Source organism: Schistocerca gregaria, chromosome 4 (genome assembly GCF_023897955.1).
Source record: "Schistocerca gregaria isolate iqSchGreg1 chromosome 4, iqSchGreg1.2, whole genome shotgun sequence".
NCBI lineage: Eukaryota > Metazoa > Arthropoda > Insecta > Orthoptera > Acrididae > Schistocerca > Schistocerca gregaria.
Window position 1 is genome coordinate 318,923,798 of NC_064923.1, and position 26,144 is coordinate 318,949,941.

The 26,144-nt window shown below is 35.7% G+C and overlaps 1 protein-coding gene across 13 annotated transcripts in view; it reads right to left on the reverse strand.

Annotated features, from left to right (window-relative positions):
• Window positions 1-26,144, reverse strand: part of LOC126266871 (alpha-L-iduronidase) — a 215,063-nt gene that overhangs the window by 83,946 nt on the left and 104,973 nt on the right. For 12 of the 13 annotated variants that reach the window (XM_049971511.1, XM_049971516.1, XM_049971513.1 and 9 more), the window contains 3 exons: window positions 21,557-21,652; window positions 20,123-20,405; window positions 8,227-8,430 (listed from right to left, as the gene is read on the reverse strand). In XM_049971511.1, coding sequence (XP_049827468.1) covers window positions 8,227-8,430; window positions 20,123-20,405; window positions 21,557-21,652 — 583 coding nt within the window. The remainder of the gene's footprint in view (window positions 1-8,226; window positions 8,431-20,122; window positions 20,406-21,556; window positions 21,653-26,144) is intronic. The other variant, XM_049971512.1, reaches the window with a different exon arrangement.

The following is a 26,144-nucleotide window of genomic DNA, read 5'->3' on the forward strand; positions in this document are numbered from 1 at the left end:
TGTAATACATTTCTAGTGTTTTACTTATACTGGTGGTATTCACAATGCAAAATCATTCATTAACCATGGATCACTTGCAGTGAAATAGATTTAGTCACTAAATATAAAACTGGTAACAAGGGTATTTTTACATAAAAATTCTTAAGATTTTAATTATATTTCTTTATTGGTATTCTTAAAAATGAATATCAGCACTGTTCATTTCAAAAAGTTCTGTTCCCTAGTAGAATGAGTGCTTCAATAATGAATCATAACTCTTGATGAATCAAAAATCTTTACTTTAAAAATGGTGTAGGCCAAGGATGAAACAGATTCAGGAAATTCACTAGAAAGTTAAATATGTTATTTGGTATAAGTTCCTTCATGTCTTCATACGTCAAAGTCCAGTTTGCCTTTAATGTTGTCACGATGTAAGTTCTCCCTGGCATTTAACTCAATAAAGTTGCTTTTGACACAAAGTAAATTCAATGGGCTTTAGTTCAATGATTTTTCTGATTTTTGTATTACTTCTAAATATTTGGTGCAGCAGAACCTGTTATGCTTTGGCAATATTGGAATTTCTGTGATAGTTTTTAAAAATAGACTGTTCAAACCAAATTCTAAGTCTACTTACATTCAGGTGACTCTTGCAAGATGAACACAAGATAGTTGCAATTGGTCTTGCTCCTAAAGAAAGGCAGTTTACAGGTTCACCATATTACTTGAAATTTAGTGTATCTCTTCTGTTTTATAGCAACACAAAGTAGCATAATGAGGTATTTATAATATCTGACCAACTTCTTGCTATTTTATTCCTTAAAATTCATCAATAAATTGCACCATAACTACAGAAAAAAGTCATCATTATCTTATTTACTGATTGTGTAACTTTTGCCTTCTTTCCCTATCAGCATAATTCAGTCATTGAATTTGTGACAGGGGATCACAGTACAAAACTATATTTGATTTGTAAGGAAAACTGTCTTGAGCAGATAGTTCAACAGACCACTCACAATGGAGATATTTTAGACCTTGTAGCTACAAACAGGTAAGATCTTATCAACAGCATCAGCGTAGAGACAGGGATTAGTGTCCATGACGTCATCACAGTGACTACAGTTCACAAAGTTAAAAATCAATCAAGAAGGGTAGGATAGAATTTCTCTTAGAAAGAAAAGGTAAGCAGAGGTTATCATCCAACTTAAGACAACTAGCTGACATCATTAAATTCCAATATGATGGACATAGAGGAATTATATGAAAAGTTTAAAAGGAAATCCTGCTCTGGAGCTATGTGCAGAGTAAAAGTATTATGGGTGGAAAATATTCACAGGGTAAAACAATGAAATTCCGAAAATCCCGAGGATGCAAAAGCTGTTGCACTCTCAGTTCAAAAGAGATCATTAAAATGACAACAGGATAAACTTAGTACAGATCCATGCATCCGTAATAAGAGTGATTCACAAAACATACAACAACTACCACTGTTATATCTTAGCAAAAGATCTCCCTGAGAACACGAGAAATATAAAATCTCTAATTGAGTCTAAGGCTTCTATCCAGTCACTCATTTACCAGTCTGGTGTGGCATTAGAAGTCAGCCAAAGGAAAGCTAAAGTTTTAAATTTCGCGTTCAAGATTAAATCCCAATTCAATTTTACAAAGTGTACTCTATGGCACTAGCGCCTTACTTCTTAAGTAAGAGAACCCAGTACAATGTACTCTATGGCAAGGGTGTCATCCAGAATGTCCTAGGGAAATGTGATAGGACAGCTGTTACACATAAATGATCTGGAGGATACGATGACCAACAATCTGCAGCTGTTTGCTGATGATGCTGTGATGTGAAGGAAGGTGTTGTTGTTGTTGAGTTCCTGGAGGACACAAGATGACAGGTAAAATTTGTAGCTGAAGTGATGTATGGCAGCTAGCTCTATATGTAGAAGAATGTAAGTTTATGCAGATGAATGGGAAAAACACTCTCATAATATTGTAATACAGTATTAGTAGTGTGCTGCTTGACAGTACCACATTGATTAAATATCTAGGTGTAAAGTGACATGGAATGAAGTAAGCATTTAAGGATTGTAATAAGAAAGGTGAATGACAGTAAGGATTGTAGTAGGGAATGTGAATGGTCGACTTCAGTTTATTGAGAGAATTTTAAGAAAATGTGGTTTGTTTGTAAAGGAGACCACATATAGGATGCTAACACAATCCATTCATCTGTACTGCTAAAGTCTTTGGGATCTACACCACAAATGAAGGGAAGACATCAAAGCAATTCAGAAATAGGCTGGTACATTTGTTACTGGCAAGATCAAACAACACATAAGGATTATAGAGATGTTTCAGAAACTCAAATGGGAATCCCTGGAGGGAAGATGATGTTCATTTCAAGGGATACTATTGACAGAATTTAAAGAACTGAGATTTGAACATGATTGCAGAATGATTTTACTGCCACCAACTTACATTTTGAGTAGGACTAGATTAGAGAAAGTACCACTCCTATGAAGGCATATAGAAAGCTGCTTTTTTCTCATTCTGTTTGCGATTGGAACAGGAAAGAAAATAACTAGTAATGCCACAGGCTACCCTCCACCTTGGATGTAGCTGTAGATATAGAAAATGGTGTTTCTGAATTTCTGAGAGCTACTTGAACATTTGTTTCACTGTCACATCAACATAATTGCATCATTGTACACATTTTTTAGGTATTTGGTGTTTATGGTGGCATAAAACTTTCTTTTCATTCATTTTACCATGATACAATGTTTAATATATTTAAAGTGTTCACAGATTAGTATATATTTTTGTTCACTCTATTAATCAGTAACATGGTTAGCTATATGCTGTTAATATTCCCACTTTACTGCACATTTATGAGCTATATGAATATTTTCCTGTCAGTCTTGTACAAGAGATCCTTAAACCATTGCAAGTTAACTTATAATGGTGCAACTAGTTACATCATGTGCAAAAATATGCAAGAATACTTTTTTTTGCTATGCACTTACCAACCAAAATAACTCACTCTGTACTTCAAGTACAGCTGCATAGAGTTAGATGGCAGTAAATATCTCTCACAGCTTCTTTACATGTGTCGCTGAGTGACAATTCTTGTATTACGCAGCACAACATTCACCAACAAAAACCCCACCTTTGATCTTAACTTATGTACTAATTCAGGGCATTGCTAGAAAATAATACATGAATTTGTTACTGGAAGATAGTGGATAATGACAGCATTTTATTTGGAAGTCAAAATGGGACTAGAAATATTTGCATTTTGCAGTCAGTCATCCAAGGTGTTTCTTTTCTTCCAAAAAAAAAGGTGCTAGGCCTGAAAGATCACTAGATTTGACTCAACTTCAACAATGGTATCAGTTTTATGTATTTGCAACTGTGCAAGCACCACCACACTTCCAAACATATTCATTAGGTTCCCAACCTTGCTCTTTGTAGTTTCAAAGGGAAGGTAATGTTTTGCAATTATCTAAGCTTTTCCTGGACGACAAATTAGTGAGTATCTCAGTTGAAGGGATTAACAGATATGCAAATCAATGAAATTCTGGTTCAGAAAAGTGGTAGTCCTCAACAAGTGAAGAAATATATATTTATCACTTGTAATATTACAAAGAATAGTGAAGTTAATTGAATTGTAGTTGTATCATATTGGTCATTTCTGTTTCTTTCTTTCTTTGCAAAAACAGTAGCATTCAGTGTTTTCAGTCAAGTAAAAAATTCACATTTTTTACAACAATAACACATATGATACAGACAAATATCCTACTTCAGATTTCAGCCATACTTCCTAAGCTAAAGGAAAAATGTATACATTTATACACTACAAGAAGAGATCTTACAACAGATGGACTAGGCCTGGACAATCTATGTTACTAAAAGGATCAAAATTTTGATAGTGAGGTTATCAGAGACAAATCACAATGTCTTATTGGGGAGTAACAGGCTTTGTCATCTCATAAGGGACCGTCACAGAATTTGCCTTAGATAATTTATAAAAAAACCACAGGAAACCTAAATTTGGACTGATAATTTGGCATTACATCTTCATGTTATGTGAATCAACTTCACAAGTCAGAAGGATCTTCTTATGTCTTCATGAGTTGTAATGATGCTTTTTGGAAATGGAAATTGTCTGTAAACCGATATCTTTTATACATCCCCACAGGTAGCAAATACTTGGTAACTAAGAGAACAAGCCTCTATGCCACTGTCAAGTTGAACAAGAAAGACCTACTGCCAGAAATTAAAATCAAGAATCTGAAGATGGGTCATAGTATGGCTTTGAGGCACAGCAAAGTGCTGTACTAGAAGGATAATATGAATATTGCATTGTTTTGATCACTATGTAATACTGAAAAGGTGTAAGGTGAGAACAGTTGAAAGAGAAAGACTACAACAGATCTATGGCTAGAGCACATTGCATAGACCAACATGTTATATTATCCTCTGTCCAGAAAATGAGGAGAAAAAAGTTTACAAAAAAGTATTTCAACTTGAGGAAACTCTATGGTGAAAATCATATTCTCTACCATAAATGCCATGATGGATAGAAGCTTTTGAACTACAAGCTGAAACTAATAGTGACAACCATCACAAAGAACCGAAGTTGTTTAGGTTCTCCAAAAGCTGAGTATTCAGGAAAAGTGCTGACTTCTCTTTCTCTTAAGAAAATTTGGGTTCATAGCCTCTACAGAAAGAAAACAACGCTCATTAAGGCACTCTGCAATGTTTGTGAAGAAAATGACAGGAAAATACATTGCTTGACAAAAAACATTAGGTGCTCAGAATCATTGGAGGAAACGAAGTGAAACTTAAATGGTTGAGAGAGTATGTGATGTTATTTCAGTTATTACAGTATCAAGTCAAATTTACAAAGAACTTCGCAATGTGGGGTCACACTTATCAGTATGATTTGCACTCCCTGTGGCCTGGATACAGACACTGATACAGTTGGAAAAGCTGTCATAAATCTGTTGTATCCTCTCCAGGGGCAAGCTAGCTGTTGTGGAACTAATGTAACTGGTTCTTGATATCCTCAATACTGGCACTGGGATAGAATAAATATCTGAACGGTCCCACAAAAGTTGTATTGGGGACATATCTGAGGATCTTATTGTCCATGGTTGTGCCTCAACATCACACAGACAGACCATAGAGGCAACTGCCTTGTGTGGACAAGCATTGTTCTATTGAAAAAGGGCACCATGATACCATCACTCAAGAGGTAACATATGAGGACACAGGATGTCCATGACATACTATTGTGCTGTCAGAGATCCCACAATCATTACCAGCCATGGCCTGAATGTTCCCCACACCATAACATCCGGAGTAACACTCCTGTGACTCTGAAAGATGTTGGAAGAGTGCAACCTCTCCTTATATCACTGCCACTGCCATACTTGTCTATGATGGTCCACCAGAGTAGTGTAGAAACTGTGATTCATCAATGAACACAGTGTGATGCCATTTATCATAAGTGCATGCTTCTCAGTCTTGGCACCACTCCAAGCACAGCCATTTGTGTTTGGGTGTTAATGGCAGCCTGCACATGGGAAAGTAATTCCCTGGTCTGGCTGCTGCTAGTCTCCAGCCAGTGGCACAAAATGTTGCAGGGGGTCCATTACTTATCCTTAAATGGTAGTCACAGATGTGAGAAGGTTACTACATTTTGGTGCATAATGTGGCAATCTTCCCTTGTGGTGGTTGACTGGGACCTTGACAAACGGTGTGCCTGCCCTCGTGTTTCCATGTACTCCAACATCAGGCCACCATCACATCTGAATCCCACCACAAGTGCATGATTTAATCCTGCAGCCAAACAGAGATCCTTTCAAACTCTGACTGATGTTGATAACACTGTCTCACATGAGTATGTGGCATCTTCATGTCCTTCACAGTGATCAGTCAACATCTGATGCTGTTCATGCCCCTTAGTGCCCTACCAGACATGGTAACAACACTAAACATGAACAATACTAAATTCACTCTTGGCAGCCAATCTAGCTGCAACAGAGAATTGCAGCTCTAATCATTGACACGGTGTGCCCTGTGTGAAGCTACACTGGCATCCAACCATATCTTCTAGAAGCTTCTTTTTTTGTCAGGCTCTGTTGTGGGGCAGCAGGTTTAATATGATGATGTGTGTTTATTTCTGTCTTTGCTGTCTTTCTCACATGAGTGTGGCAACTACTTTTGTGGTCAGCCAGAAAGCAATGGAGAGCATACTGACCTTAGTTTCCATTCTGCTCGGCCACATTTTGGTCCAGCTCGCTGAAAGAAATGTTTCTATTCTATTTCTACTTAGCAGGATCAGCACTATGATTATAAATAAAGGTATAAAGTTCTGTTTCAAATGTATATTGAATAAAGTATCTCACACACAACACTCTGAAAATCACGATGTTCAAATGACAGTAAATCTCTATATTCTAAACAGCATAACTAGCAGGCCAGAGGTGACTTCTACGGTACATTCCTACCACATTGTATTTCACCCTGACTAACAATACTTAAATAAATGTTTGAAATAAATGCTCACCTCAAAAGTGGAAATAATATTCACCACTTGCCACACAGGTTTGTTATTATCACAGATGGCACATGAACAGTTACTTTAGTGAAATCTAAACAATCCAGGACGGTGTACAGTTCTCGTGAGTTCACGATTAGTTATTACAGAAAATACGCATTTTATCACAGTCCTCCTCTGACATCATGTGAGGCAAAGTGATATCCGGCATTTAACAGACACGATTCTTACAGTGGCTGAGTCCAAAGTGAACCTTTTGCCGGACTCTTGGGCTGTATCTATATATGTGATGCAGCGGACGGCTGAGGGAATATATGTTGTCATCTGTCTTCTGCACGCAGGAGCAGCCTGTGAACGACCGCTTTCTTGGGCACATAATCTTTAATAACAGAGTTATGATTTAATATAGAATCTTCTTAATTTTTACATGTCTTCTGGCAACATGGTTGAAATCACAGAAACAGTTTCAGTCCACTCGAATAAAAACTTTGCCTTCTGGAATTTTTACAGTGGAACTAATGGTAGATAGTTACCTCTGAACTATAACTTTAATAGATCTTGTGTTGGATATTATTAATACTATGATTCTAAAATTTGTTATAGCTCTATTATTTTATCATGGGCTGTAACCAAAATTTTCTAATCATTAAAATTACAAGTAATTAATCTACTGCAAATGGGTGTATTTTAGTTACAAGTTTTGTTTTCCTTGTAGAGTACTACAACTATAAGAGGTGGTTTAACATTGTTTCTTAGTTATTATTTTTAGGTTAAACTGAAGCATGAAACACATTTTTATGTTTGTAAGTCTAATATTGAGTGCCTTCAAGTTTTCTTAAAAATGTGGATCCTGGCTGTAATTTTAATTCTTTTGCTTTGAAACTTGCACCACTTATTTATGACCTCCATAGGCACATTCTGAACAAATTCTGGCTTTCTAGCTTTATTAGCTTGATATTTAAAACGTTATTACAATAAAATATATGTTGACAAAGTTTGAATATAAAATTTTGACTTTTAATTTTACTTTTAATTATGGTGCAATACTTGTACGCTACATGCGGACACATTAAGATGACGTGGTGCTACCAGCAGTGAACTGGGGTAAGTCCTGGCACACTCGCTCGCCTCTGTATCTCACTCACGATACAGTGCTTGTTTCGCTTCACTATATATTCAGGGCACTGATATTGTGTTGATCGTCAAATTCCTTTCTTTGTTTTTTGTTTAATTTTTATCGCATTATGAGAACCATGTAAACAAAAGTTTTCAACATATATGATCCAATTAATCCTACTAAGAGTCATATTTTAAACAATGAATGAGGGATTTAATTAAGCCTTTCTTCATTTCAAATGTTTCAAAATGTATGTACAAGTTAACTTAAGGATAACATATTATGTCATTTTTGGTAGTTGATTATATGCAGTTCTGTAACAAAAAATACTTCATATTATAGACCACCTACTTGTGTCTGTAAGTGGAACAAAAATTATCATAAAAGTATGATCATTTTGGAACATAAGATCATAAAAAATACTGCACACAAAAATATTTTTCAGTAATTTTATTTAGACACTTTTCACCTGTCTAGTTTATGTTTTGCTTTTGCTTCATTATTAGAATAGGAAAACTATTTACATTAATAAAACAAAACTTAGGAAATATCGATAAAACATCTGTACCTTGCCAACAAACTGCGTTGAGTGAAACTATGAGTCTGTGAACTCAGAAAGCCATTATCGTTGCTAATGAATGAAAGTGGTAATTTCAGTTCATCAATTACTTCGATTTGAAAGTTGGAAATTATGTGAGTTATCATCGCTGCATACCGCACATCACTTCTCCATTCCTCATCTTTCCACCATCCAGACAGTGGATCAGCTTCACTGCTCATGCAAAAAATCAAAAGATACAAAATAAGCTGTAATTTGAATGGGGTACACAAACAATCACTCTGTTTTTTAAAGAATTTCTGGTTTGTTTTTATATGAAAGTCAGAAATTTCTATTCATCTTTTTAAAAATGCCTAGAAATCTAAATCTGTATGTATACTATTATCATACCATCCACTACAGCAAATGTCAGAAGATTGAAAACAAAACTTCAAATGATACTTAGATCAAGAAAACTGTTTTCAGTCTTTGTATAAAATATGCTGATATACATTGATAATCTACTAATAATAAGTTTAAGCTTGAGACTGAAAATCATACAGTAACCACTTATAAATATTCTAATTATAGTATATAATTTTTTTCAGGGTGATAACCTGTAACTTCATTTGTATATTAAGTGTATGCAGTAGTTTAATCCCTTGGAGAATTATAAAACCCTTAATAGATCCTATGTCTCAAATTATGTCTGTGTCTATCATTTTAACTTCAAACTGTGGGTATATGACAGATCATAAAGGGTCATTCATATTTATGTAGAATGTAAAACAAATAATGAACTGGTCATTATAACGGTGTCCCTCTTCTTCCCTTTAAAGACAAGGAGGCTAGCACTGACTGCAGGGCAAACACAAGACATATTCCTCAAGGGGATAGCTCCTAACATTCAAGCACAGTACACTGCTATACAGATGTATGATTTCATACCAAAATAAATAGTTAACATTTAAAAACAGATTTTTCTGATGCCTTTATATAGTTCCTTCATATATTAATAAATAAAACTATGTTGCAAATAAGCTTCAAAACTCACACAACGTAATTGCTGGCATCTGGGCAGTCATAAACAGTTTTAGAACCTGCTATGACAAATCCTGTATGGACTTCACTATTAAACACAATGTCATGCGCATAAAAGACCAACTGGAAATCGTAAAAATTTTTAATGAATATTTTTCTTCTGCAGGGGAAGCCATAACTGACAAACATAAAAACATGCACTACAGTTTTAAAGGTATTACATGAGACCATAGTATATATCTAGACCCCACAAACTGTGCATAAATAATGGGCATCATTAGCTCTCTAAAACCCTCTAATTCAGCTGGGCATGATGGCCTAAATATTAATGTTTTAAAAGCCTGTAGCCAAAATATCTCTGTGCCTCTGTCTGTAGCAGTCAAGAATATAATAGAATCAGGCACCTTTCCAGACAGACTAAAAATAGCACAGGTAGCACCCATTTTTAAGAAAGGCGACAACAACAAAATAGAAAACTACAGACTAGTCTCAATCCTTCCTGTCTTTTCCAAAATAGTTGAGGAAGTTATCTACAACAGGACTATAAACTTTCTTAACAAATACAACCTTATGTTTGAAAATCAAAATGGATTCCTAAAAGGTAAATCAACTAGCACTGCAGCTGCTCAACTAATTAAAGAGGTGTTAGGAGGTATCGAAAGCAAGGAACATGTGGCAGGTGTATACCTAGATCTGGAAAAAGCCTTTGATTGTGTGAATGTTGACATCCTATTAGACAAGCTATGGAACATGGGCATTAGAGGCGGTGCTTATGACCTAATAAAGTGTCATATGAGCAATAGAAAAAAGTTTGTTCTACTTAAAATGGAAAGTGGTGTCTACAAATCAGAGATCACTTGTATAAAATATGGTGTGCCCCATGGCTAGGTGTTGGGCCCCCTTCTGTTCTTGATCTATGTAACCGATATTAAATATTGTACTATAAATTCCAAAATTGTTCTGAATGCAAATGAAATGTCCATTGTGTGTAAAAATGAATCATGTAATGAACTAGAGATCTAGTGTAATAATGTGACATAAGAAATTGTTCAGTTTTTTAATGAAAAGCACTTAAATGTAAGCACCAGTAAAACATGTTTGATGGAGTTTAACAAAAGTAGTTTGAATGATGAAATTAAATTATACATTGGCAACGAATTGGTAAAGAAAGAGTATAATGTAAAATTCCTTGGCATAACAATCCAAAGCAACCTGAAATGGGAGACACATATTGACTACCTAGCAACTAAGTTGTCAAAAAATATATTTGCAATCAGTACTATTAGTAAGTTCTGTAGAGACACTGTAGTCTTAAAGACTGCATACCATGCTCTTTTCTCCTCTCACTTGAACTATGATATTGAAATTTGGGGGGCAACAACCAAAGCTAATATAGATAAGCTACTCATTCTTCAAAAAAAGGGGCATGAGAATAATCTGTGGTGCAAAATATAGGGAATCTTGTCGCAACTTGTTTCCAAAAACAGAGGTGTTAACTGTTATAAACACATACATTCTAAAAGCCATATTGCTTGTGAAAAGACTGCACCCAAACACTCATTCAGATTTCCACCAGTACAATAATATAAATAAAGAAAGATTTTACATTGGCAGCCACAGAACAGCACCTTATGAAAAGGGGCCTCAGTACGCAGGTTTTAAATTATAAATTAGCTAATGCACTGCCTACTGCAGTCATGGCTCTTCCTACAATTAAACTGAAACATCAGCTTAAGAAATTTTTAGTAAAACACCCTTTCTACACATTAGAAGAGTACCATACTCATACGAAGAATAACAAATGCTTTGTGAAATTATGTGAATAGAAATCAGTAAACATCTTATTGTAATTTTGTTGTAAATTAATGACATATTCAGAAGAATGTGTCTTGTGTATTGTACAAATAACTTTAATCATTATGGTTTCTTTGTACATGTGCAGTGTACCATTCGATGTTGAATAAAGGTATTATTATTATTATTATTATTATTATTATTATTATTATTATTATTACTATTACTATTAATTTAAGAGAGAATGAAAAAAAATGTGTATGCTCATTTAATATTGTGTTAGCATTCTGCATCATAAAATCATTGATTTCTAGCATATTAAATTTTGTCATATTTATACCTTTCTTTACTATTTGAAGAATGTCACATTTTACATAAAGTATATCCTAGGTTCTTGAGACAGCAATGTAAACCTGTGTGATGAAGTTCATGGAAAACAAGTATTTCTTGACCCTTAACCAGTTTGGGTTTTGAAAAAGAGATCAATTAATGGAGCCATATATTTCATTTCTAAATTATGTTTATAGTATGCTCTGTGACAGAAAGCATACAACAGAAGTATTCCTTAGCATCAAAAAGTCACTAGATCTCATCAGTTTTGAATTATTCATGAAGATGCTGCTACAGTATGTAATTAGGGGAAAATACAATAACTGGTTCATATGTTATCTCTAAGACTGAGATAAAAGAGTTGTAAGTACTTCATAACATTTGGAAACCATACAGTCAAAGGAGCAAGACATGAGATAAGGTATTCCTGAATATTCCACACCTGGTCCACCACCTTCTATTACATGTACTAATGATCTGCCCCAAAGTATAAAGAAAAGTCTACCAGTAATATCTGCTGATGACACCAAAATTCAAATCACTGTGATAATGAACTCTATAACACAATTTCTGATACAAACTCCAAGCCAGTAAATTGTTAAACTAAAAAAACTGTTACTAAATAAAAACAAAACTTTGTATAAAAGTGTTCACTCATTGTATACAGGTTCATGAGAGACAGATAATGTCAATTTCAAAATGTGCCTGCAGACCAGGAGGTAACAACAAAGTTCCTAGCAATCTGGATAAATGACACTCTAAGGCAGGACATATATAAAAAAAGTTAGTACATAGGCTAAGGAGTTCATGCTATACATTTAATATTCTGAGTAGAGGCTGTGATAATGAAACACTAAAGTGTTTGAACTTGTATACCCATTACTCATGCATTTGATTCCATTTTTGGTTGTCTCACATGGAGAGATATTTAATATGCAGAGGAGGATAGTCAACATAATGAAATAAATGTTTCGCTTCACCACTGCTAAACATCTATACTCAATATCCTGCAAGTATTGTCTATTTATACACACATTTACAAGAATCTACACTACTTTTTTGTGTATACTGTATCCAACACCAAAAGAAACATCATTCCAGTTATGTAAAAATCTATTTAAAGGACACAGCGGCATAAGGCACACATTAGTTCTATATATCAAGCTACCCAAAAGCTTAAAGTCAAACAGAGAAGATTCAATGCAAAATAAAAATACAGCTTTGGAAGAACTGCTTCCACACAGCAGAAGAAATTATGAATGCCAGTCTTAAATAATCAAGTTACATATTTTATAATGTACCAGAAGTGTATAGATGATTTAGTTCATTCTACATATGTAACAGTTTTTATTTCTATGAGTCTAAAATAAGCAAGTTAAATGTTTTCCTAAATACCATAAGCTTTCAGCAGAGTTACTTCTCTCTACAATTATGAGTTAATTATAACATTTATACAAATTGTAATTGTGACTTGTTACATACCCATCTGTAATAAAACAAAAGGATTTCTCAGAACAATAAAAATCAAATCAAATCTAGTCAAATCAAATGCCAGAACTAATTGTCAAAGCTCTGATCAACTGATCTACATATAATTTTCCAGAGCACTTGTATGTGAACCTTTTCAGCACATCAAGCCGCATATTTGATTTTCTGTTGAATAAGATGCTACTATTGTTATTATAAAATGTGTCTCATTGTCATTCAATGTGGCCTCCATTTGGTGAGTAAAGTTATAAATTCTTATAGATTTTTAAAAATCAGGAATTCTCTTGAATGATTTGACTAATTTAAAATTGCAGCCAGTAAAGTGTCAACTATGAGACAAATATTTCTGCACAAAATTTCAAGAAGTATTTACTGCTTAATATTATGAAATGTTCATTTATAACAGTCAGTGTGCTACAAATACTACAAAGATATGCACTGTGAGGGAGTAACTTATTCATAATAGTGGATTAAAAGAGATACATAGCAGTGAGTGAAATCAACTATCAAAAGGAATGAATGTTTATCTAAGCTTACTTCTCATTAGACATCATGTTAACAGTCTCCAATAGTTTTGCCTTTGCTCCTTGCCTTCTTTAGCTCTATATAAAGAGACTGCAGTTCCAGAAGACAAGATATCTTAAAAATGTTTAGTTAAATTGCTTGCTAAACCACACTTACTCGCAACACACTCCTTCCCACCCCATCCCTCCTCTCTCCCAAAAAACCTCCATCCCAAGCACCCTCCATCCCCTACCCATAAGTCCTTAAGTTTTGATTCTGTCTTCCATAGTTACTGGCTGTCTCTTGTGTCCAGAAGATATCAGTGAAGATTTGATCTTGACACTGGAATCATCATAATGTCTGCACTTTGTGCCATTGTTATTTCATGGCATATGGTCAACCCTCATACTGGCCTATGAGATTTGCATAAATTATTATTTAACAGATACTACTGCATCCAAGGTCAGAATCTGAATATTAGTGTTCAGGCATTTATCACTTGTAAATGTTCCTGTATTATATATATTTTATCAGGGTGTACACGCGGACAAGGAAACAAAATTCCCGGATTTTCCGGTTAAAAATAAATTTTCTCCCAGATGAAAATACACTTTTTCCATGTTAAGTGGCAGTATATTGTCCCTCAGAACAGTGAAAGTTATAAATCCTTTCAATGGCTATGGTTTTATACACCGGTGTAGAATATCTCGGCACTATAGAAAACGAAAGTCAGGAGGGGAGGGGGGAGGGGGGGGGGGAAGCACGTTTTGGAAAGATCTTTGATGTGTACCAATATGTACACTGCATATTTTCATATTACAAAAGTATAAAAGCGAATTCCACCAAACACTGCATGTTACTTTCCGAAGCCTTGAAACCGAGATTCTGATGTGCTTTTGTAAGCCAGTCACAGCTCATGTCACATGATCTCGCCACCCGACGACAGTGGATATTCATAGCATAGGACACATGATGTAGTCATCTAGTCAACGGGAACATTGCTGTTAAGCGGCACGAACACACAAATAGGAAAAGTTGTTGGTTTAAATTAATATACACAGTGTTGCTAGAAGAAAAGCAAAGTTTTCACATATGATATTGGTCTCTAAGATTTGTGGGGTCGTAGAACCACTGGCTGCCCCACAATAATATTACTACCCTACGGCAGCGAGAACAACTGTAACTTTACCTCAGATCTCTGTAGTACACACTATGCTACATGTGTTGTGTATACACTGTGAGAATAAAAGTATTCATAGAAAGAGACGGGAGTGGGAGTGATTATCATCGTAATTACCACACCCGTTCTCCACTGCCTATAGATTAAGAAGCTCCAAGAGAAGCTAAGCTTTCACATATAATTTTAACCTCTTTTGCATGTGTTATGCTTTAAGATACATCACACAAATGTAACTATCTGGGCTCGAAATTCTTCTAAATAGCTCTTCCTCAAATTGTTGATTTTTAAATGAGAGTCAAACACCCTGTGATTTAAGAAATCAGTTTCAGCAGTCGCCAGAGAGCGCCAGATAACAGGCGTCACTGTTATTGCGCAGCTATGATGACATAGGAAGCTCGTATGTTCATACGTGTAAGACATTTAAAGATCTTACATTTTGTCATAAAAGAAACAAGACATCAGAAGATACTCCAAGAGCATTGGAATTTCGTCAACCATATTACAATGCATAATTGAGCTTATAGTGCACATTCAGATGTCCAGATTCACAATGAAGTAGGCCTCGACCTGACATTAAACTTTTTAGTGAAGTTTCCTTGGACTACCAGTACTGTACTATCTCATGTTTGGTTCTTTATTATGGCATACTGCCATATGTGCTAGAACATGAAAATGTGCCCTTGAAATGCAGGCTGGCAGTTGTGACCGAGTGGTTCTAGGCACTCCAGTCCAGAACCGCGCGACTGCTACAGTTGCAGGTTCGAATCCTGCCTCAGGCATGGATGTGTGTGATGTCCTTAGGTTAGTTAGGTTTAAGCAGTTCAAAGTTCTAGGGAACTGATGACTCAGATGTTAAGTAGCATAGTGCTCAGAGCCATTTGGACCATTTTTTTGAAATTCAGCGAACAGTTGAAACTAGCCAATAGCATGGAATTAAACACTTCATTACAAATAAATTGACTGCCTCACCGGAAAATCTTTAGCAAACAGACAAAAATAACTTCATTTGGAAATAAAATAAGATCTGAAACTAATAACATTTTAGCCCTTTGTAATTATGTGAATATATTTTAATTCACTTGATAGCTCCCGGCCACAGAAATCTGTTTTGTTTTCATTTGACGTGAGAGCAGTAAACGAAGAGGAAAGAGCAAAATCACTAAACGTAAACATGGGTCCCGTGGAGACTACCCATCTCCCCACTACAACTCAGAGTGCTCCATGCATCTGCCCGGATCTACGGTACTTCCGAACCCCCCCCGTCCCGCCCCAAGCCTTTGAGCTGGAATGCCAAAAAGCTTAAAAATCGCCTTTTCAAAAAATGTTCATATTGTAGCACACATCTTTTTCAACATTCTGATACATAAAACACATGTTTGAGGTAATGTAAGACATGATATTTGTTCTTCAATATGCCAAAGTGATGTGCCACATATCTTCGCACAGCATTCTTCTATCGCAGGTCACTGTAATTTGCTCTGTGGAATTCAAACATTTATATTTTGTAATTTTTGTATTTTTTTGTAATCAGAGGATCAAGTAGGTAAAAAGATGAGGGCTAGTAGAAAGCCTTGGGTAACAGAAGAAATATTGAATTTAGTTGAAAGGAGAAAATATAAAAATGCAGTAAATGAAGCAGGCAAAAAGGAATACAAACGTCTCAAAAATGAGATCGACAGAAGTGCAAAATGGCTAATCAGGAATGGCTAGAGGACAGATGTAAGGATGTAGAGGTTTATCTCACTAGGGGTAAGATAGATACAGCCTACAGGAAAATTAAAGAGACCTTTGGACAAAAGAGAGCCACTTGTATGAATATCAAGAGCTCAGATGGAAACCCAGTTCTAAGCAAAGAGGGGAAAGCAGAAAGGTGGAAGGAGTATATAGAAGGTCTACACAAGGGCGATGTACTTGAGGACAATATTATGGAAATGGAAGAGGATGTAGATGAAGATGAAATGGGAGATACAATACTGCGTGAAGAGTTTGACAGAGCACTGAAAGACCTGAGTCGAAACAAGGCCCCGGGAGTAGACAACATTCCATTAGAACTACTGACGGCCTTGGGAGAGCCAGTCCTGACAAAACTCTACCATCTGGTGAGCAAGATGTATGAGACAGACGAAATACCCTCAGACTTCAAGAAGAATATAATAATTCCAATTCCAAAGAAAGCAGGTGTTGACAGATGTGAAAATTACCGAACTATCAGTTTAATAAGTCACAGCAAACCTACATTTCTAGCATTTGTAGACTTAGAGAAAGCTTTTGACAATGTTGACTGGAATACTCTCTTTCAAATTCAAAAGCTGGCAGGGGTAAAATACAGTGAGCGAAAGGCTATTTACAATTTGTACAGAAACCAGATGGCAGTTATAAGAGTCGAGGGACATGAAAGGGAAACAGTGGTTGGGAAGGGAGTGAGACAGGGTTGTAGCCACTCCCCGATGTTATTCAATCTGTATATTGAGCAAACAGTAAAGGAAACAAAAGAAAAATTCAGAGTAGGACTTGGAAGAGCAGTTGCATGGAATGGACAGTGTCTTGAAAGGAGGATATAAGATGAACATCAACAAAAGCAAAACAAGCATAATGGAATGTAGTCGATGCTGAGGGAATTAGATTAGGAAATGAGACACTTAAAGTTGTAAAGGAGTTTTGCTATTTGGGGAGCAAAATAACTGATAATGGTCAAAGTAGAGAGGATATAAAATGTAAACTGGCAATGGCAAGGAAAGAATTTCTGAAGAAGAGAAATTTGTTCACATCGAGTATAGATTTAAGTGTCAGGAAGTCGTTTCTGAAAGTATTTGTATGGAGTGTAGCCATGTATGGAAGTGAAACATGGACAATAAATAGTTTGGACAAGAAGAAAATAGAAGCTTTTGAAATGTGGTACTACAGAAGAATGTTGAAGATTAGGTGGGTAGATCATGTAACTAATGAGGAGGTATTGAATAGGATTGGGGAGAAGAGAAGTTTGTGGCACAACTTGACTAGAAGAAGGGATCGGTTGGTAGGACATGTCCTGAGGCATCAAGGGATCACAAATTTAACATTGGAGGGCAGCGTGGAGGGTAAAAATTGTAGAGGGAGACCAAGAGGTGAATACACTAAGCAGATTCAGAAGGATGTAGGTTGCAGTAGGTACTGGGAGATGAAGGAGCTTGCACAGGATAGATTAGCATGGAGAGCTGCATCAAACCAGTCTCAGGACACACACCAAATAAACGAGACTCTTTTGGCAATAAATGGTCATTTTTATAGCACGGCAGCATGTAATTCACAAAGTACCAATATCAGATGCCTAGTAGGCCTACTAACAGTAAAAAGCTTTGTTAGGAAACAGTTTCACATTTCATTCATATGCTCCAGCTTCTCAAGCATGAGATGAAAAAGTAGTATCAAGAAATTTTTGTGTGAATTTGAAATCATCATATTCTTCCATAATTTGTGTTATGTCCCTGTTTGTTCTTCCTCCTCATTCCAACGAATAATCTTGTCATCACGAATTATGTTACTATTTCTGCCAGTGTTAAGACTCATTCTCTGGTTAGCCTCATTAACCCTGTCACAATCACCGGTTTAGTTATCCCACGTTTATTCTCTAGTTGGACCTTATTACGATTGCATACAACGTGTTTTCCACACTATTCCAAGAATTGGACTTCAGTGGCTGCTAGCTGGGGACTGTAGACAAGTGTGGTGATCTGGCCAAAACTTTTCTGTCAAAATTTCATTTTCTTGGATACACTGAGTAGATAATATGTAATATTTCTTAACTGTTATTCCTGTTTGTCATTTAGTTGCACTCTGGTAGCCTAAATCTATGGACTTCGCTGGTAATTATAACAAGGTTGATCATTCGCAAACCCCTTCAACCACATAACAAACAGCAATTGGCATTCACCCGTTTGGCTTTATTCTGCTCAGCTTCTAAAGCCCTGATCCCTTTTGTCTGCAGGAAAGTTTATTTCTAGATGTGACCGAGATTCCTCTAGCAGAGACATCACATACCCTATGCATGCATTCAAGAATCAACTTATGATTCATTCAGAAATCAACTTGGAATGTGTTCAAAAATGTTAAGAAATCAACACCAATGTGTTTCAAAATCATATGCATAATACAAACCGACCAACATGCGTTGCATGCTAGACATTTTGTGAAACAAGGTTTTCTCTCCCCAAGAATATGAATTTGGCGATCCCACATGCCCCCCCCCCCCCTCCCCTCTCCTGAAATTGACACTCGAGGCAGATTGCACCTTCACCCTCCACCAAGGCCTCTAGATCCGGACTTGGTGCGTTTGCATGAACCTGGCAGCTTTGGCACGCCAGTAAAATTTTTATGGGTAGCATTTGCCTGCTTGCTGCTACTGCTTATACAGCTAACAGCCAGACTTCAGTAGCCAGAAGTGGGTGAAGGTACTAAGCATAGGTGCCTCAACTGTGCATGAGCCTGCTCACAACTGTTCAAACGATTGTAATGTAAACAGTTGTGACGTTACACTCATTGGAGGCAATCTGTTGTTATGAAGCAGTGCATAGTCTTCCTGAGGGCCTTTGACACATTTTGTTGGTGGCAGATACTTATATGAGCACTGTGTTTTGTTATTGTATGTGGTGCATTTCCTTTGCAACTGAAGTTTTATTTTCATAATTTCTCTCGTTCATGTAATGGGATACAGTAATATCCTTTATTATAGTATGGGTTCTTACCTGCCAAAATTACAAAAATTTAATTGAAAACTAAAGCAATGAATAATTCCCAGATTTCTAAAAAAATTCCTGGGTTTTTCCCAGTTTTCTCCCGGATGAAAAAATTCCTGGGTTTTTCCCAGATCTACCAGTTGTCCTGGGTCATATACACCCTGTTTATGACATTTTTTGCTAGATTTTTTCCTGTTTCCAGCATTAATAATATGGTATAGATGGTAAAAAAATTAATCTCTTGAAATTATGGACTTTTGAGAAAGTATTTCTGATCTTAGCAGGTTGTAAGAAAGAAAATTCTGTAAAACTAATTTTGGTATTTATAAGCTAGTTATTATAAACGTTTACCTAAAGTATATAATCTACAGAGTTGAACATATAAAATTTTTCGAGGCTAGGAAACTTAAATTGCTTAAAATAATGGCCAATTTGGCATTGAAGCAAACAATGTATGTAGGGTTAGCTACAGACAATGAGATATAGTGACTTTTAGGGGAATGGGTTCAACTGCCATGTGTTTTTTAGCTTTCTGAGAACGTTAAACTTTACATCTGATTATCAGAATAAATCAATGACTAGTTAAAAATATAGTTCTGCCAATTTCCCTGAAATTAATATAAACTACATGATAAATATATTCAGCACAATGAATAGTACATTTTCAAAATGTGAGAATGGCCTGCATAACCAGTAACATGAGTACAAACAATGTGCTATAAATGAAATCACATTCACCATGAACTGTTACTGGAGACAGTCAAGTTTTCCCATAAACTGTAATTCCAAGGAAATTATATGGTACATCTCTTAACACACTTTTCCCATTTCTGTAACATCATTCAATGTAAATCTATTTTCTAAGACAAGTACTTACTCATTGGCTAATGATATCATTGAAAGCTTGGGAAATTTCTGCCTCAGAACTTTAATTAGATCAACACTTCCTTTAGTCACAAGATTTGCTGTCCTGTTACCTTTCCTATGGAAAGATAAGAAAGACAGTGGACATTCATTTATTTCACAGTGTTTTAGCAATCCCCAGCAAAGAGGATGGTGAGATTCTGCCTTGAAAAGTCCGGCTGGGGCTCCAACACGAATTTTTTGTCCTGCTGCCCTTGAAATTCCTGCAGTAGTGGCAGAGAAATAATTTATATAACCTGTAAAATTGAAATACTTTCTCAAAACACATGTCTGAAATTCTTTTTAATAGTCCTTGATAATGTACTGTTACCTCTTCTGGACAAGAAATTTCACTGAAATCACTTGAAAGATAAAACAGTGACTGTTACACAAAATACATTAATTTTTTCATAGGTGAGACTGTTCATACTGGATGTACAGAATGGTGTGCAAACAGTCTGATTCAAATGCCTGAATGTAAATTTCATGCACAGTGATACATTCCATAACTAAACAGTTAATTATACAACAGAACTTTTGTAGGATAGACTGCGTAAAGAACATAACATCATACCTAAGTTTTTAACATATAACAACATTTCTCCAGCTATATATATATAAATACAAATTCAAGCTGTGTCTGTGTTCAGGAGATCTTCATGGATGTGGAACATGTCACCTTTTTTTTTTTTTTTTTTTTTTTTTTTTTTTTTTTTTTTTTTTTTTTTTTTAAAGAAAAGAAAGGTGAAATAACAATACATTATGGAATGAAAGTAGGCAAAGTATGCAAGCTTTTTCACTTTTATGTCACCTATGTCTGCTAACACTCGAATTGCAAATAGAGATTTGTTAAGGCGTTTCTGCAGTTCTGTGGTGTGCTCCTGCCAACTGAATTTATTATCAAGTTGTAATCCCAGGAATTTAAGACTGTCAACCTCTTCTATCTAGTCTTTTTCATACTTTATGCATATGCTGGGTGGAAACCTCTTACAGGTTCTGAATTGCATGTAGTGAGTCTTTTCAAAGTTTAATGTCAATGAGTTGGCTTTAAACCATTTATTAATAACCATGAAAATATCATTAGGAGATCTTTCTAGAACTACACTCGACATACTATTTATTGCAATACTTGTGTCATCTGCAAACAAAACGAACTCTGCTTCTGGCAGTGTAACTGATGAGAGATCATTAATGTACACAAGAAAAAGCAATGGCCCTAAGATGGATCCTTGTGGGACACCACATGTAATGGGCTGCAAACTTTCTTACTGCATTTCAAAACTATTGCTACGAAAACCTCACACACTTATTCTGTAAAGGTATGTAAACTCATATATAAATAACAATCTATAGTTGCAAAACAATAGTCAAAATCCATATGTAATTACAGTCCATATTGTTAACTTACCTGAAAGTGTAAAATTCAGAGTATTATACATTTTCAAGTCAGGCTCATTCCATGTTTCAAATCGCCATTTGGAAACAGTATCCAATCCATATTGACCTGCAAGAATAATTTCAGGGAAATTGCTTCATAAATGGTATTAATACTGAAGCATAGAATATTTAATCAAAGTCTTGGCACAAAGTAACTCAGGCAGTGACTGCAAAAAATACCAACATTCGATAATAATTTCACTCTGGTAAAAAATAATAATAATAATAAAAAAATAAAAAAAACCTACAAAATTTGTTTCAGGTATTGTACCATTCATGTGTAATCCTTCTCCTTTTTAAATGATGAATGGCCACAGCACCAACAAAAATGAATAAATTATTGGTTTATTATTTTGCACAGAATAGGGTTCCGGCAATTTCCTCTATGGTCATTGAGAATAGCTTTGACAATACAGAATTTCCTTGCACAACTCCTCTTTCAAGTTCTGCTGTCCTGCTTGTGAGGTAACAGGTGAGTTGTGGTACCGTGGAAATATTTTAAGTTCAGAGTTCGCGGCCACCGCATGGGATGCGCAGCAGGCCCGACCCCGTTAGTATCCGCGTGGTGCCTCACAACGGCCGAAGCATGTGGTCCAGGGAGCATGTGACTGGGAATTCCATGCTGACACTGTGATGAGGACTGTGCTTTGTGTCGATAAAGGAGATTTGTATGCCGGTAGTGCGAAATATGGAGGACATTGTGAGACCATAATGCAGGAATTTCGCAGTTCATATAGAAATTAATAATAGCCAGATGAATCATAATACCTCAGAAATAAACATGTACATTACCATTGTTTGCACAACAATTCTAATGGTGTAATCAGATTTTCAATATCTTTATTAGCTTAAAGTTTAGTATCTGACTGTAAATTATACAAGTAGCACCCAGCAACGAATTTCCTAAATCTAAATGGTTCATCTGATTTTGTCAATTGACATGTCTTTAGAAAGCTATTAGTGTTATCCTAAATTAGTACAAATTACAGGCATGTAACATGAATAGTACATGAGTCATTGGAGGTCAAAGTGGCCAATTACTATCGATTGTGTCAGGCCATACGTACATGGTGACACAAAAAAACAGTAGCAGCGTGCTTATAATTATATTTATTAATCTATGTCTTTGTTTATATCTGATATATGCTGTTCATGAAGAAACTGGTCAGTTATTTACTGTGTTTTAGAAAGCACAGAATAGTTAGGCTACTGGCCTACCTTTGCTTGCTATTACTTTGATCTATGTCTATTTAATTTGTTTATGTATTTAATAATGTGTGTTAGAGTGTGTTTAAGGTCCAGCTGAAGAAATATTTATTTAATTTCAAGTTATTTAAATGTAAATCCAGTATTTCAAAAGTGTTTCATTATGTTTATGAATGTGTGTTGGCTTGAAGACATGGAGGAGCACTCTAGCCAATCACAGCGCTCTTGAATGGGGAGACTGGATGGAAGTGGGAGAAGAGCATCATTTCGAGAGAGGACATGGCAGTGTGGAACAGTGCAGCATGAGGGACAGTTGCACAGGACACAGAGAGTCTGAGACAGTACGGTGTGACAGATGCATGGTTGCGGAAGAGACTTGGAGAGTGTGGAGCAGTTTGCGCCTGGTCACAGAAGATAGAAATACTTCGGAGTTCTGACTTGTGCACTTGTGAGATTTCCAAGGGTTCTACAGTGAAGACGTAGTGTGTGTTTAGAAGTGAATATTTCGTGAGCTATGTTGTTGTTTATAGCTAATTACAAGCAGTAGGAATCTATTGTTTCCCTGTTATTCAACTTATATTTTATTTAATTGCTGGACCATCAACACCAATAAGTATTTTGCAAAAATATATCGCATTCTCAAAAATACTTCTACTATTGCACTCATCATTTAAAGTTGTTAAGATAGTACCTGCAGAATTTATTTAATTGCAATCTTTCATTCATAAAATTCACAACAGCCGAGTAATAGGAGCCTTCGACCATTCGATTCATGTGTATATTCATCTCGTATACTGTAGACTCAGCAGTATTTGGCTCATAATTTTGGCAACTATGTGTCCTGGCCCCTAGACAATGAAACCAGCCAGAACTTTTAATATTTCAACACTGAATCAGAGGGTATGTACTTCAGGGGCACCACACAAAAACTTTTCATTTAATTTAATTTGGAAGCCTGCATGCTGAGGTTTAACAGAAGTTGTTGCATAATTTATACATTCTTCAGTATACTAACATAAGTTAAATCAATATCTTCTTTCTCATAGGCTGTTAACACAGATTTTTGTTGAAATTAAATCATAAGATTTTTTAAAAAATCTATGATCATCAGTGAACATGGTGATTTATGATCAATGTTCCATTCCAAAATTTTGTTGAATGCCTTTTCTACATATTTGTCAATAATTTTGGTGAATATCTCATATATTACAAGAGGAAACCATCTGGTTTATACTTTTTTATGTCTTGCTTGTGAATGTCATTGTAAAGTAACAGTTACAGTGATAACCATGCTGTTTCAGTTTTGAGAAACTGCCTTACTCTACAGACATTCTCTTAATAATTTTGCAAGTCCTTTTTAAATTACTTCTTTTCCAGTTTCAATCATTGGATTTCTGCTTGCTCCAATTAAATTTCAGGCTCACAAGACAACAAGACAATACTGCCAGCTCTCTCTCTCTCTTGCTCTTGCTCTATCTCTCTCTATCCCCCCCCCCCCCCTCTCTCTCTATTGAAAAACTACACGAAATATCTTCCAAAACTGGACTACAGATCTCTCACAAAAGACACAGTTTATGAGTACAAAGAAACTCTCATCTCTGAACGCAAAGTACGGCATGATTTACAAAACTGCGAACTTCAAATACCTTGGTGAAACACTACAAATGAGCAAACATAACAGAGACTCAAACAAAGAAATAAAGACTAAACTTGACAAGGCATACAAAGTAGTGTGGAATCATTACAACAAGAAATCTGTCTCACAAAAAGCCAAATTATGCCATTACGACATGGTGGTGCTCCCCGAAGCACTGTATGCAGCAGAGACCATATTAATCCTAGGGCATATGCATTTCAGACAACTAGAAAATGTAGAATGAAACATACTTAGGGATATATTTATTGCAACTAACAACAATGGAATATGGATCAAGAAACCTACAGATGAACTATACAAACATACGGAGACAAACACAGAAAAGATTAGAAAACACAGACTACAATTCTATGGATACCTATACAGAATGCCTTCACACAGACTGACCAAACAGATCTTTGACTGGATAACTACTAGAAACAACAAATGGGTGGCAGAGGTGAAAAATGACCTGAACCAACTCAACATCACACCAGACACAATAAAAGACAAAATAAAATTCAGAAACATCATTAAGAAAAGTAAACTACATGAGATACATTGTGTGAAATGAACAGGCACAAAATGGAATGTAGGATACAAACAAGATCACAACCAAATGATGAAAGAAATATGGGCAACCAAAAAGGCAACCAACATAAAGCCAAAGACATGAAGCTGACAAGAAGCAGTATTCTACCAATAAACCAATGTCTGTCACCTACTTTACCTATGAGGCTATGATTAAGCCCATGTGATTCTTCCATTTCATATCCCTATAAAATGTTACACCCACTTATTAGTATGAGTTGACTGATTCATCTGTGACCTGTTGACACTGTAATAATAGGACAATATATTTTTTCATTTTGTGAAGTGTAAGATTTTACATTTTTTAACATTTAAAATAAGCTGCCAATCATTTTTCCACTTATAAACCTTATCAAGATAAAACAGTATTTGTGGAGATATTTTCAGACTGTAATCTGATATAGTAACTGCATCATTGACAAAAAGTTTGAGGCTACTTTTAACATTATCTGTCAGATTATTAACATACAACATGAAGATCAAGGGTCCCAACACACATCCCAGGGCTCATCTGAAGTTACTTCTACATCTGCCAAAGACTCTCCAGCGAAGATAGCATGCTACATCCTCCATGCCACAAAACACTCAATCCAGTTACAAATTTCACATGAAATCCCATATGGCCATACTTTTGATAATAAGCATAGATGTGGCACTGAGTCAAATGCTTTTCAGAAACTGAGAACTACCGCATCTACCACATTGTGTTTGTCCTTGTTTTACGAATGTTATGTTGGAAAACACAGGTTGGGTTTCACATTATCAGTGTTTTAGGAAAACATGTTGGATGCCATGAAGGAGGCCATTTGGTTTGAGACACCTCATTACATTTGAAATCAGAATGCTTCTAAGATTCTACAGCAAATGGACATCAAGGATATTGGACGGTAGTTATATGGGTCACTTCTGTTCTGCTACCTTACTTTTAGATGGGTGTGATATGTACTTTTTTCTGACTACTGGGCACATATTTTTGTTAGAGGCATCTACAGTTATATAGTTAAAAAAAAAAAAAAAACGGACTAAGATATTCACAAATTTGGTTAAGAATCTGATAGCGATTCCATCAGGCCCATTTTAGTGATTTCAGATATTCCTCTGTACCACCTATTAATGAATATTTGTA